This window comes from Meriones unguiculatus, chromosome 20 (genome assembly GCF_030254825.1).
Source record: "Meriones unguiculatus strain TT.TT164.6M chromosome 20, Bangor_MerUng_6.1, whole genome shotgun sequence".
Taxonomy (NCBI): Eukaryota; Metazoa; Chordata; class Mammalia; order Rodentia; family Muridae; genus Meriones; species Meriones unguiculatus.
Window position 1 is genome coordinate 38,291,754 of NC_083367.1, and position 12,800 is coordinate 38,304,553.

General features: G+C 38.7%; 1 protein-coding gene across 1 annotated transcript; it reads right to left on the reverse strand.

Moving 5' to 3' along the window:
* Window positions 1-1,148: 1,148 nt before the first annotated feature.
* LOC110541275 (nephrocan) lies at window positions 1,149-12,545 on the reverse strand. Its single transcript, XM_021628051.2, has 3 exons — window positions 12,328-12,545; window positions 4,083-4,984; window positions 1,149-1,844 (listed from the first exon to the last, which is right to left on the reverse strand). Exons 1-3 carry the CDS (start codon window positions 12,514-12,516, stop codon window positions 1,397-1,399), a joined length of 1,539 nt encoding a protein of 512 aa, XP_021483726.1. The 5' UTR covers window positions 12,517-12,545; the 3' UTR covers window positions 1,149-1,396.
* Window positions 12,546-12,800: the final 255 nt, after the last annotated feature.

Consider the following 12,800-nt stretch of genomic DNA (forward strand, 5'->3'; position numbering starts at 1 on the left):
GACAAGCTAAGGGTATCTCCATTGCATACTTCTGTGTAAGGCCCTTAAGTAGTTCTGACCCCCGGCTCCCATCTTTGGAACTGAAATAGCTCCTGAAAGCCTCACCCACCCACCCCCACCCACTATGCCACTGTTGAAATGATGGAACTCTGAAGCAGTGGAGAGTAGATGAAGGAAGTTAGCTGGTTGGAGGTTAGTTGAAAATATGTCAAGTTAGTTGGCTTCCTTCTCTCTCTCCTTCCTGGTTGCCAAGAGGTGAACAAGGTCTCCTCCACTACATGCTCACACCAAATAACCATTCGATCATGGCTCAGAAACCATGAACCAAACAAACCTTCCCAGCTGATTATTTGTTCATCTCCTAGGTATTTCATTCTACTGCGAGGAAGGTAACACACTGTTCTTTTGGAGGTTGGTCAATTGCTAATTATTGGCACTCAAGATCTGGATACTGCCCGCAGGATACACCCATCCTTGTTTGTGAAAACCTGCCTAAAATATTATACCTGATTGGTTCCTTAAATGGCCTATACCTGGACAAGGCAAAATGGAGTAGGGGTGGCTAAGATTCCTGGGCTTCTGAGAGAATCACAGGAAACTGAGGGACTGGGAGAGAGGAAGAAGGAGGATGCCAAGATAGGTTCGCCTGGAGAAAAAAACACGTGGGGCATGGGAGGAAGGACTCCAATAATGGCATGAAGAGGCCCAGACAAAGAATAAAAGCAAATATTTATAAGGTTATGGATGGAATATAGGATGGTTAAGGAGAATGGCATTGGATGGGGGCTGGGTGATGGATGATGAGGTGATTCAGGTATCTGCCTGTAAATAATGCAATTATAAAATCTAACAGGTGCTTCTTATTATTTGTGATAGAGGGTTAGATAATCATAGGTAAAATACTAATAATAAACATTATATAGCTAAACAGTCTTTTTATATTACTACAACACTGTTCTCACCAAACTTGTCAGTTTTTCCTTTGATTCTGTGAATTTCTATGAATTGTTCTAGTAAGTTCTTTTGCACTTGGTCAGTCTGCTTTTGTTGCTTATAGTAGAAGTTTGTAGTGTAGGCCATTAGTAGCTGCTTCATATTAAAAATGTCAACAATTATTTGGTAAAATGAATTACTCTATTTGTAGGAAGTTGATTACATGATAATTTTATTTGACATTATTTGCCTAGGATTCGGACTAAAACACAAGTTGTTTCAAAATGTGAAACATCTACTTTTTTTTTTCTCCCACATTTTAACTAATCTTAACCCTTATTTCATCTTCAAAAATAACAAAAACCACTTACAAAGAAAGCTTGCATATCTAAATGATAGTGTGTTTCTGCTTAAGAGAGTGGACATTAAAAATCATTTTCAAATCTGGAAGCAAAGGTCATCTCTAATCTATTTCATAATCATCATCATCGTCATCCACACTGAGTCTACTGCTGGAAGAGTCTTCCTGTTTTGCTTTCTTCTTGCTCTCTTTGCTTTTCTCGTTCTGGTTTAAGTGATGCTCGCACTGTTTCAGGATTTTCTTGGAGGACATCCAGCTCTCCCCTTGTCGTTCTGCCGGGGCCGCACACTGTCCTCCTTTCACATCCGTGCCCTTGGCCTTCAGGACTTCCCTGACTCGTAGGAGATTGCAGGTACAATTCCAGGGATTTCCATCCAGGTATAGGTGCCTGAGCCGAGGCAGCCCTTCCAGTGCCTTGAGGTCTAAGGCAGAGATCTTGTTGTTCCTCAAGTTGAGGACCTGGAGCTGTTTGAGGTCTCTGAGCTCCCTCTCAGCCATGTCCTGGATGGCATTGCCCTTGAGGTCCAGCCTGGCCAGAGTCTTAGGGAGCCTGCAAAGTTAAGAAACAGCATGAGACAGGAGGTTACAACCATCAACCATCGTTCAAAACCTCCCAGCCAATACTCAGTAGCCACTTCTCTGTACAGTTCCTTCCTTTTACAAGGAAGGAAACAAGCTGTATGTCTTAATGTATGAAATTACAACATGATTTGGTTTTAAACTTTAAAATTTTCTTCTCCCAAAGTTATGCAAAAAACTGTTTAGGAATCATCAGTTGGTCCCATTTCAGAAACAATGTAGTGATATATAACAAATTTAAGTAATGCCTGGACTCCAGCTAGAAAATAATATGAAAATAAATAAATACTATTTGCAAGTGTTTGTAACATATTGAATTATAACAACAAAAAGCAAGGACACTAATATCTGGTATTTTAGTAATCATAAAACAATGAGCTATTATGTGGTTATAAAAATTATCAAAATAAATTAGACTACTAATTCTATTTTTTAAAATATTTTCATGACTCAAAAATCTAGAAGCTATTAAAAACTGATAAATCAATAAATTTAAAAACTTTCATATAGTAAAAGACATGTTCAAAGTCAAAAGACGAAAGAAGGGAAGCTTCTGCAGCTATGCTGCAGGCTGCAATCTCCCTAACACTGGAGTCTTAAAGCTGAGACAAGATGGTTTTAAAACAACACAGAAAACAGACGGGAAAGAGTAAGTCAAAGTTCATATTTCAAATCACTATCTACATATTTTAAATGTTAACTTCCCTAGTCGGGGGATCACTTTCTAATGTTCTGAAGTGGGTACAGATGTCACACACACAAAAAAAAGTTCCTTTCCAGCTAGGGAAAAAAAAAGTCTATATATATTAAAGATAATTCTTCCTTTCCTGATTATCACAGTGACTAACCATGAATTAGGCAAAGTGGGAGCCATGTGAATGTATGGGGGCAGAAGTTGCTGTATTAATTATAAGAAACTTGGTAAGGATAATGAGCAGGACCAGAAAGCCTTCTGGGTTGGTTTGTTTGTTTGTTTGTTTGTTTGTTTAAGATGAAGTGCTGAAAGGATTTTAAGATTTTTAAATAGACATGAAAGTTGAATACTGGGGAGCTAGAGAGATGGTTCAGCTATGAAGGTACCCAGTGCTTGCAATTTGAATTCAATACCCAGGACTCACATGATGGAAGAAGAGAACCAACTCTGGTAAGCTGTTCTGTGAGTGCCACACATGAGCCTTGTGCCCCACACAAACACATGCCCACAGACGTAAACTTATGAGTGGATTATGAATAGGGGATAGTTGGATAATTAAGGGGATGGTGGAGTAGTTATGGGGATGGCTGAGTAGTTATCAGGATAATTGAGTAGTTAAGGGGGTGGTTGAGTAGTTAGTGAGATGGTTGAGTAGCTAAAAGGATGGCTGAGTTGTTATCAGGATAGTTGAGTAGTTATAGGGATGGTTGAGTAGTTATGGAGGTGGTTGAGTAGTTAAGGGGATGATTGAATAGTTATGGGGGTGGTTGTATGGTTAAGAGAATGATTAACATTTGAAGTAACTTGTATATGGAAGGAAAAATATTTGCAAAGGGAAACTGGAGTGTGAGTGGTGAGGAGAGAAGATGAGAAAGAGAAAACTAGAAGGAGGAGAAGGAAGAGTTAAAGAAAGAGGAAAGGGGTGGGGAGGATAAGAAGGGACCAGAGAAGAGAGGGGAAAAGAAAGAAAAAAGTAGTTGTCTAGCTGAAAACAGAGTAAGATCAAGGCTGATGGACCCACCCACTCACATGGACACAGAAGTTTACACAGAGCCTGCTTAAGCCCTTGGGCCATATAACTGAGAATAATCTGAGGCTCCCCAATAAGTAATTCAAAATAAGTAATTACATTATAGTTTTTCCTCAGAAGTACTACTTTGATGCTTTCTAAAACAAAAATTTCTTACCAACTATCCCCCATCAATGTTTCCTCGTGTCCTTGCTAGTGGCTACCCATGCCCAGTCACCCAGTTTTGCACACCACATTCTCAGAAATCAAGAGGTACTTTTTACTGTGTGCCCATATTGTGTTTGTCAGTGTGGATATTATCTGTGTGTATTTTTCCAAGAACAAAATTAATTCCTTACAGATTTGGTTTGCAGGATTTTAAACTACTGTTGGAAATATATGTCCCTAACCCCTAGTTTTATTTTCTGACTGCAGAAGCAGCTGATGTGTCCCAGTGTCTTGTGACTGCTTTCTGGTGTCTACAGGAAATGACAGTGCTCACTCACCTCAGAGGTATGTACAACAGCAGATTCTGCTCCAGGGCCAGGTTGGACAGCTGAGAACACCTCTGAAGGGCTCCAGCCTCAAACAAGCTGACTACATTGTTGTCTAGAAACAGATGTTTCAGGTCTCTGAGGTCCTGGAATTCTGGCGCTGTCACTCTCTGAATGAAGTTACTGCTACAGTCGAGCTTCTGTAGCCTTGCTGGTAGCTTGGGAGGCAACATTTGAAGCCGGTTTTGGGACACCTCAAGAACGGTTAAATTGGTAAGCAGCTGCACCCCATCAATGGAGAACAGGAAGTTCCCTGACAGGTAAAGATGGGACAGGTTCTCCAAGTGTCTCACATCTCGAAACCTGACCACTTTGAGCTGGTTCCTCTCCAGCTTTAAAGATAGCAAGGACTGGGGTAGATTTGTAGGAATTTTAGTCAGGAGGTTACCACTGAAACTGAGGAACTGCAAAGTCTGCAGAGAAGAGAAGACATTCCCTGGTATAAGATGGAGTTTGTTGTTCTCCATGCTCACATACTTCAGATGGGGAAGGTTCAGTGGTCCAGCTACAGATGCTATGTTGTTACCATCCACCATCAAACTTTGCAAACTGGTGAGTGAGGAGAGCATGCTGGGAGACAGAGCAGAGATCAAGTTGTTCTTAAGTTCCAGGATTTTTAATTTCCCCAGTCCTTCAAAATCTGAACTGTGTAGAGCATATATTAAGTTATCATTTAATTTTAACACTTCAAGGTTGGCTGGGAGGGCACTGGGGACCCGTCTCAATTTATTTTTCCAAAGTTCGAGGGTCTTTAAGCCACTCAGAGTCTTGAAGGTATCATTTTCCACAGACTCTGTTCCACTGGCCAGCAGAATAAAATCTTCCAGAGCCAACAGTCCAGTAAAGTTAGATAGCTGCAAAACAGCAATAATGACAACAGTGATGGTGATGAGAGAGAGACAGGAGAGGACAAGAAAAGAGAAAAATAAACTAAGAATCTGTGAAAAAAATCACACACATTATCATTTCAATACTAATCATCTTTCAGACTGCCCTTCACGTTTGTTTTTAAATTACCTTTTAAAATAATAATTTCAAATCAAGTCTAGATAATTTCTAAATATTTTGGTAATTTTGTGTATGTTTATCATGTGTTCAGATCATTACCACCTCCACTTTTCCCCTCCAACTTTTCTGGATTTCCCTTCACATCTGCCTCCCAACTTAGCACTTGAGAATCTTGACTAATACAGACTTCATCAGTGTAAGACATTAAAATTGCTCTTAAACACACTCTTGGCCAATAGATGATATTGGTCAACTCTTACTACACTTTTTTTCTGACCCAGGAAATTCTTTTCTAGGCAGAAGTGCTTACACATTACACAATTGCATCGTGCCCTAGAGCATTCTTTTATTGCATTTCAATAGCCGGAAATTAAACAACCTACAAACATTTCACCAACTGTAAAAAAAAAAAAAAAAAAAAAAAAAGTTTCTAAGCCTAAAAAGTAAGATTACAGAGGAAAAACATGAAAAGCAAAAACTCAAATGTCATAGACTCTTCTGTCATTAGGATGTTACTCAGGACATTTTGTTATGTCAGAATTTGGAAAATAAGCCTATTTTCTATCCCCAGATTATACTTCACCAGTGAAAAAGATTCCCAAAGACACAAATGTATACGTGTGACCTGACAGTGCACATTGGCACTAAAGTATATATTGCTGCTGGTGTTTAGAACTTTCTCAACGATTCAACAACCACATTAATTAGTCCACATTAATTATCTCTACAGCAAGTTTTTTTTCTTTAATTTGCTCAGTATTTACAACTGCCACCCACTTTCTTAAATATTCCCAGAGCCTCCCAACAACACTTCAAGTTGGCTATCACCAATATTAGTATCTCAATGAGAAAACTATGTTAGAAAGTGAGAGAAGCTGACCAAGGTCCGCCCTCCCTCAGCTACACCATTTTTATTGTACTTGGCCTCTAAACAATATGTTGTAAAAAGAAACTCAAGATTTGGACACAAATCCACACAGTTTTTTGGGGGGTGGGGCGAATGGGTGCTTTATCAACGATCTTGTCCAGGTCTCCCATTTCAGTGGTGAATTTCAGTCTCCCTTTCCCCCGAGTTAAGCATTCTGTTCTATTTCATGCTACATTCTTAAAAACAAAACAAAACAAAACAAAACAAAACAAAAACAAAAAACAAAAACAAAACAAAAAAAATACTTTTCTGGGTGTTTATCTTTCATATAAAGTCAGAAATAGACACAGCCCTTCACTTTTGACCTGTAGAATCCCCAAAGAAGAATCTGGTTTCAATGAAACTTCTAAACCTTGATAATTCCTAAGAATCATCTTGGAGCTGGCATGGATCTGGATGGTCAATTCACTTTGGGACTAGGAAAGTCATGTTGTCAGAGTTTCAGTTTGCTTTCCTTTCTACTTACAAAGTTCAGAGAGTGGCCTAGATAACATACAGATGCTGCCACATTTCTAACCTTATCCTCTTTTTTTTTCCTTTATTGAACATGGGAGATATTTTCTTATCCTTTTTTTTCAGAGTCAGCATAGATTAGTTATGATGCTTATTAATTAAAACTGATTGATCATGATTTTTATAATATATGACCATTGACTCTTCAGAGAGGAAAGCCAAGGCTTATGGAATTTAAATTGACATGGGGTAGTGGCACAGGCTTTAATTCCCGCACTTGGAAGGCAGAGGCAGGTGGTTACACAAAGAAACCCCTTCTCAAGAAGGTGTACATGCGGGCAGAGCACTCATCTATATAAAATTTTAAAACATGAATAAATCTTTAAAAAATAAATAAAAAATAAATTCTTTTTTTTTACTTGCTGCTTGGGCAGGCAATTTCAATTTATTTTCTTTTTAATTTTTATGTATTTATTTTTATTTTTTTGAGAAGGGGTTTTCTTTGTGTAACCACTATGGCTGTTCTGAATTCACTCAGTAGACCAGGGTGGCCTCCACCTGCCTCTGCCTTCCACTGATGTTGAACACTAGGGATGAGTTTGCTGAGTTGACAATGAGAAAAATGAATTATCCAGACCGAATTTCCCCTTTTCATGACCTCAGCAAGATGTACTCACAAAAGTGGAGAGAGATGCAATAGCCCTAGAGCTATTGGCACAGCTGGTAGCTCATTCAGGTTTCTTTTTTCAAGAGGAAGCAAGCGTGTGGTGTGTAGCTGGTGTGCTTCTACTGGCTTTCTCAGAGGCCTTGCTTCTGTTTTCAGTCTGCTGGTTGTGGTTCCAATGTCACCCACCCAAGGGAGCCATACACACTATCCTTGGACTCTTCATAGGTTGAATATATGACAAAACTGCCAACCCCACAAAGAAATGACTTCCGACCTATATGAAGCAACCAGCAAGTTGTTTCTAAAGCAATCTTGAAATTTTTTTCTGGTTATGAAAGGAACACTTGGTCTCTATAACCTATCTTAAATCTCTGAGAAAATGTGGAAAGATAATAAAAATAACCTGTAATTTCACTGTTAAGTTACCCTGTTAAAAACCAATATAACTTCTCTTACACACACACACAATGTAGAGTAGAATAATTTTAATTTACTACCATAACTATATTCACATTTGACCTCTGCCATAAAGTAAAATATGTTACTTGGGCTTGTGGAAGTTTGAACGATAATAGTGAGGTAAATTTAGCTCTGTTTTGCAGATGTGCACACAAAGAACTGAACTGAATCTGTACTCTCCAAAACAGGAGTGAACTTGGTGGCCTGGCAGTGTCCACATGATACCCTGGCATCATTTGTTTCTCCTGTCTTCCACTAAGTACAATCAAGTACTTCACTGTGTCTTGAAAGTAAATATAAAATAGTGAATAGTGATAGAAAAAGATGAAGACTACAAAAGAGTAAGGATGACTCCTTTCTCAGACCACACATAAAAATTTAACTAGATATAGATTGTGGACCTAAATATGAGAGCTAAAACCTTAGACTCTCAGAGGAAATTATAGACATAATTATTCATAATCTTTGTTGAGGCGAAGCATCTTAGATATGAGGCTGGGACTATAAGTGAATCACAAACAGTTGCGCAAAAGAGAAGCTAGACTCATTTAAAGCTAAAAATTCAGTGTGTTAAAAAAAAAAAAAGATAAGCCCACAGACTGTGAGAAAAAGAAATTGCAAGTGATTTCTCTAGTAAGAGAGCCATTTTGAAATATCTGAAGAATGCTTGCAACTTGATAATTATGATATAAGTAACCTGATTTAAAAATAAGCAAATAATTTGCATTTATACTTCTCCAAAAACAATATACAAATGACCAACAAGTAAATGAAAATAAAAACACAAACGTTTAATGTTATTAGACATTGGGGAAACACAAATCAAAATTGAAATGAGATACTGCCTGAAACACATTAAAATAGCTATAATCAAAAAGAAAAAGACAATGAATATTGGTGAGGTTATGGAAAAGTGAAAGTGTCAAACTTGTTACAGGAATGCAAAATCATGTATCCACAGTGGAAGATAAGATGACAGTTTTCAAAATACTACTGGAGTCCCCATTATGGAAAAAAAAAATTCCTATATAGATACCAAAGAAAAGGACAATCTAGGTCCATGTAAAAAATTCTGTACTGGGAGCTGAAGAGATGGCTCAGGGGTTAAGAGCACTGGCTGCTCATCCAGAGGTCCTAGTTCAATTCCCAGAAACCACATAGTGGCTCACAAGCATCTATACTGGGTTCTGAGGCCCTCTGCTGTCATGCTGGCATACATGCAAACATAGTACCCACACATAAATAAATAAAAATTTAAAAACCAAAAAATAAAATTAGGTTAAAAAAAAAACTTCTGTACTGAAATACAAGCATTCATAGTAGCATGGTTCACAATAAACAAAATGAAAAAAAACAATACAAATGTCTGATGACTACAGAGTATAACAACCTATCATATATATGTGCATACACACACACAAACAGAAAAACCCAGACAACCTTTAAAAGGAAGGAAATTCTGACATGAACTACATTAGGGATGAACCTTGAAGATATTCTATTAAGTGAAATAAGCCAGTCACAGAAGACTCTAAGTACGGGGAGAAAGGCTGAATTCAGTTTGAAGCATGTTGTTTTGAGATCCTTCTTTGTCTCTAAGTAAAGAAGCCCAATGCCAGATGAATAAATCTGAAATGTGGGGGAGCTCTGTATTAAGGATTCAGGTAGAGGAGCCATTATCACTGAGATACACTGAAGTCACCTAAGAACATTGTTTAGTAATTAGGACTTATTGAGAAACCTCAAAAGGGGTGAAAGGGAAGGAGAACAGTAGAGAAAAATAAATGAACAAAAAGGCAAAATGGAGAGGCGTGACTATATAGTTTCACAACTGGCAAAAAGAGCACAAATTTCTGGAAAATGGAAGTGTGCAGCCAAGATTTAGAATCTCAATTGTATGGAATAGGGAGGACAGCAGTGAATTAAGAAATAAACAAGAGGTGAGGAAGCTGAGTCAGGCAGAGTCTGGAAAATCACAGAAGGTGATAGGGAGAAGAGGAGCAGAAATATGGGGACTTTAGTGTTGTAATAAAAGGAGCAAGTGTGTGGCATAGAACAAAGAGCTACAGAGGAATGGCTACTGCTGATGTGGGGGTGGAGAACACCCAGAGCAAGGTCTGGGGAGAGGTTAGAGGGGTGCAGTGTTAGCACACACTGAGCAGGAGTGAAAAAACAGAGGTTTGTCATGACCTGTCAATAGAATGGAAAAACAGGCACCTGTTGAGAATGGGGTAGGAGCATTGACTAGGAAACCCAAAACTGCACTGGAGTAGTAGAAGATTATGAGAACTCACAAAACAAAAAGAAGAAAAGGGATTAACAAGATGCAGATGAGGTAGGAGACCTTGTATTCATGGTGGCTCTAAACCATCCGGCTGTGTGAACCTCTCCAGCAGCACCCACTTGTCTAGGTGTAGAAGAAACAGAGGAGAATTACCATCTGCCTTTAATACTGAGGCCTTTCTAGAAGACAATTAAATGTGCAATATAGGAGAGAGGGGCAGAGGAAGAAGGGAGATGGGAAATAAACTCAATATCTGGGAGAACACAGGTAAAGTTAGGTCTCCAAGTCTCCATAAGTTAAAAAGAGAGGCATGGAAAAGAGGTCAAAATTTCCTGAGTGGAGAAGGTCACAGGGTAATGGGAAGTATGAGACATGATTTTCATAGAAACAAGCGATATAACTAAGATGGCTGAGGTAATGTGGAATTGAAGAAAGATACATTTTGAGAACAAGGAGGAATGATACTGGGACAATAGACTAAGCATCTACCTAGTGACTAAAGACACCCAAGAAGATTCAGGACTCAGGATGGTGAGAAAGACCATGACCTAGCAGGGAAGAGGTCAGACATACAGAGTAAAGTAGGCAAAAGGAAAAGGAAGACTAGTATGGGCCAAAAACATGAACCTCAGAGAAGCAGGAATTTTTATAGGCAAATCTGATGAATAAAATCCCTCTTTTCCTTAAGGCAGAAACAGAATTTTTAGGCTTTTATCCTGAATCTCAAACATGACATTCATAATCTCAAACAGTTAAATTTTATGAACAAGTAACAAACTCCGTTAAAATGCTGCTTATATTAGTGTTTATAATTAAGTCATATAAAATTTGTGTTACTGATAACCCAAGGTTTTACTCAAAGATGGGTTTTTTGTTTGTTTGTTTGTTTGTTTGTTCGTTTTACATATGGGCACTAGTTCTGTTAAGCCCAAACTAAATAAATGGAATATACATTTTATTTACTGTAGACTATACATTGTATTAAGTGTTTACAAGTGAAATTTGATCACTTGGAGCTTTTTGTTTCCTCAACAGAACAATCTAGCTTTCATCAATCTTTCTGATGTGACCTGCCCTTCCAAGAGACAACTAGACAGAGTTAAAGTCATGGAAATGGCAGTGCCACTGCTCCATAAGCCTAAAGGGGTGACAAAGTGACTCATTTAGTAACAGAATTTGATGAGTCATCAGTTGACAACAAAGTGGCAGAATAGGATATTACCAGACTCTGCAGGCAGCTTAGGTCGCAGAACAAATATTTAAGTGTCTCACATTTACCCAGCTGTCTTGTTTATATGGTAAGACCCGACAGGCAAGGTCAGACTTGCTCTCTGGTATTAGGTGCTATTAGAGTAGTAGGGGAAGGCAAACAGATGAGGCTGATTGCACACGTCGAGCCTTGATAGTAATACCATGCCATTTAGGGAACATAAACTAGGGAAAAAGTTTGTTAAACTCGAGTGAAGAAATTCTCAACCAAATGAAGCTGCATGGTTGCCTCTATTGGGAGCTCAGATAGCTTAACCTAAAGCCTCTCATAGAGGAGTTAGCTTTCTAGTTCTCAAAGAGCTAGTTTCTTATCTCAGGGCTTGATCATCTGAGAAGATGCACTTAATACTGAAGAAAGAACCAGAATGTGATAGACGTTTCTGTCTAGAGGAGGACATATCTAATGCAGCCTTCTCATTTCATCAAGGATACAAAAAAATGAGACACAGATGTTTGCTAGTAGTTTGTCTAAGATGGTCGTGTATCTAGCTAGAGAGAACCCTAGTCCTCCCTTGCCTTCCCAAACACCAAAGATCAAAAGTAAAATTTCTCCTAACTTGTGAAAGTCAGACAAATTGGTAGTACTGTTTCCAGAGTCACAATTCAAGCCACATCATGAGAACTGCGCCGAACTTGACAAAATTAAAGCCAACATATCTCCATCTGGGTTCTCCCAAAGCCCTGGTACCTGGCTGGCTGTGGATTTGTATGAATGAGTCTGATCTGCCATTTCATTTACATAGTCTTATGACACTCTGTTCTACTACCTTGGGATAAAATAAAACCTTTTCCTTTAAAAGGACTTGTTCTCCAGGGCAATGTTCTCTTTAAGAAAGAGCCCATTCTTCATATGTACTTTGTCACAGCTTGGTTTTTAAATTGTTGAATAAAAACCAAAATAAAATTCTGACTCTAGGGACAGTGTGTTATGTGGCTAGTTCCCTCAAAAGAAATATCTAGAGGCATAGAACATCTCACTAATGTCCAACAAGTAGGTAGCACAGCAGCTTAACTTGAGATATAACACCTTACAATTAGGATTATTCAAGTTAAAAATCCCCATCCTCATCCCACACCCTGCTCCAAGAATTAAACCATTGCAACTTCAATGGGGAAAGGACACTGTTACCTGAAGGTGCTGGATTCTGCTGTGACTAATGTAGAGTCTCTTGGTGGTGGAAGGGATGCCCAGCGGTACCTCCATGAGCCTGTAGCATTGTACAGACTGCATAGAATCACAACTGCATCGTCCTGGACAGTTAGTGCTGAGGCCATTGCTAAGAGAGAGCCAAAACAGAAAAGCACAGAGCAGGTGCATCTTCCAAAATGGAGGTTTGCAGGTAGCAACCAACTGTTTAGGTGACACCTTACTCTTTATACTAGGAACTCTGATAACAGAATCTTATGAATGTGTACTCTGTCGGTGTGAGGAGACAAGGGGGAGAAAAACCTCCGTTTGCTCCATTTGTCTGGGTTAGCAATCATTACAAAGAAAAAGGGCGTAAACATTGATAAGCTGCCTTAATATCTCTAGGTGAACAAAACCCTATGTTATTTATGACTTGCAAGTCTAAACTGCAAACACTTCTATTATCTGTAGTT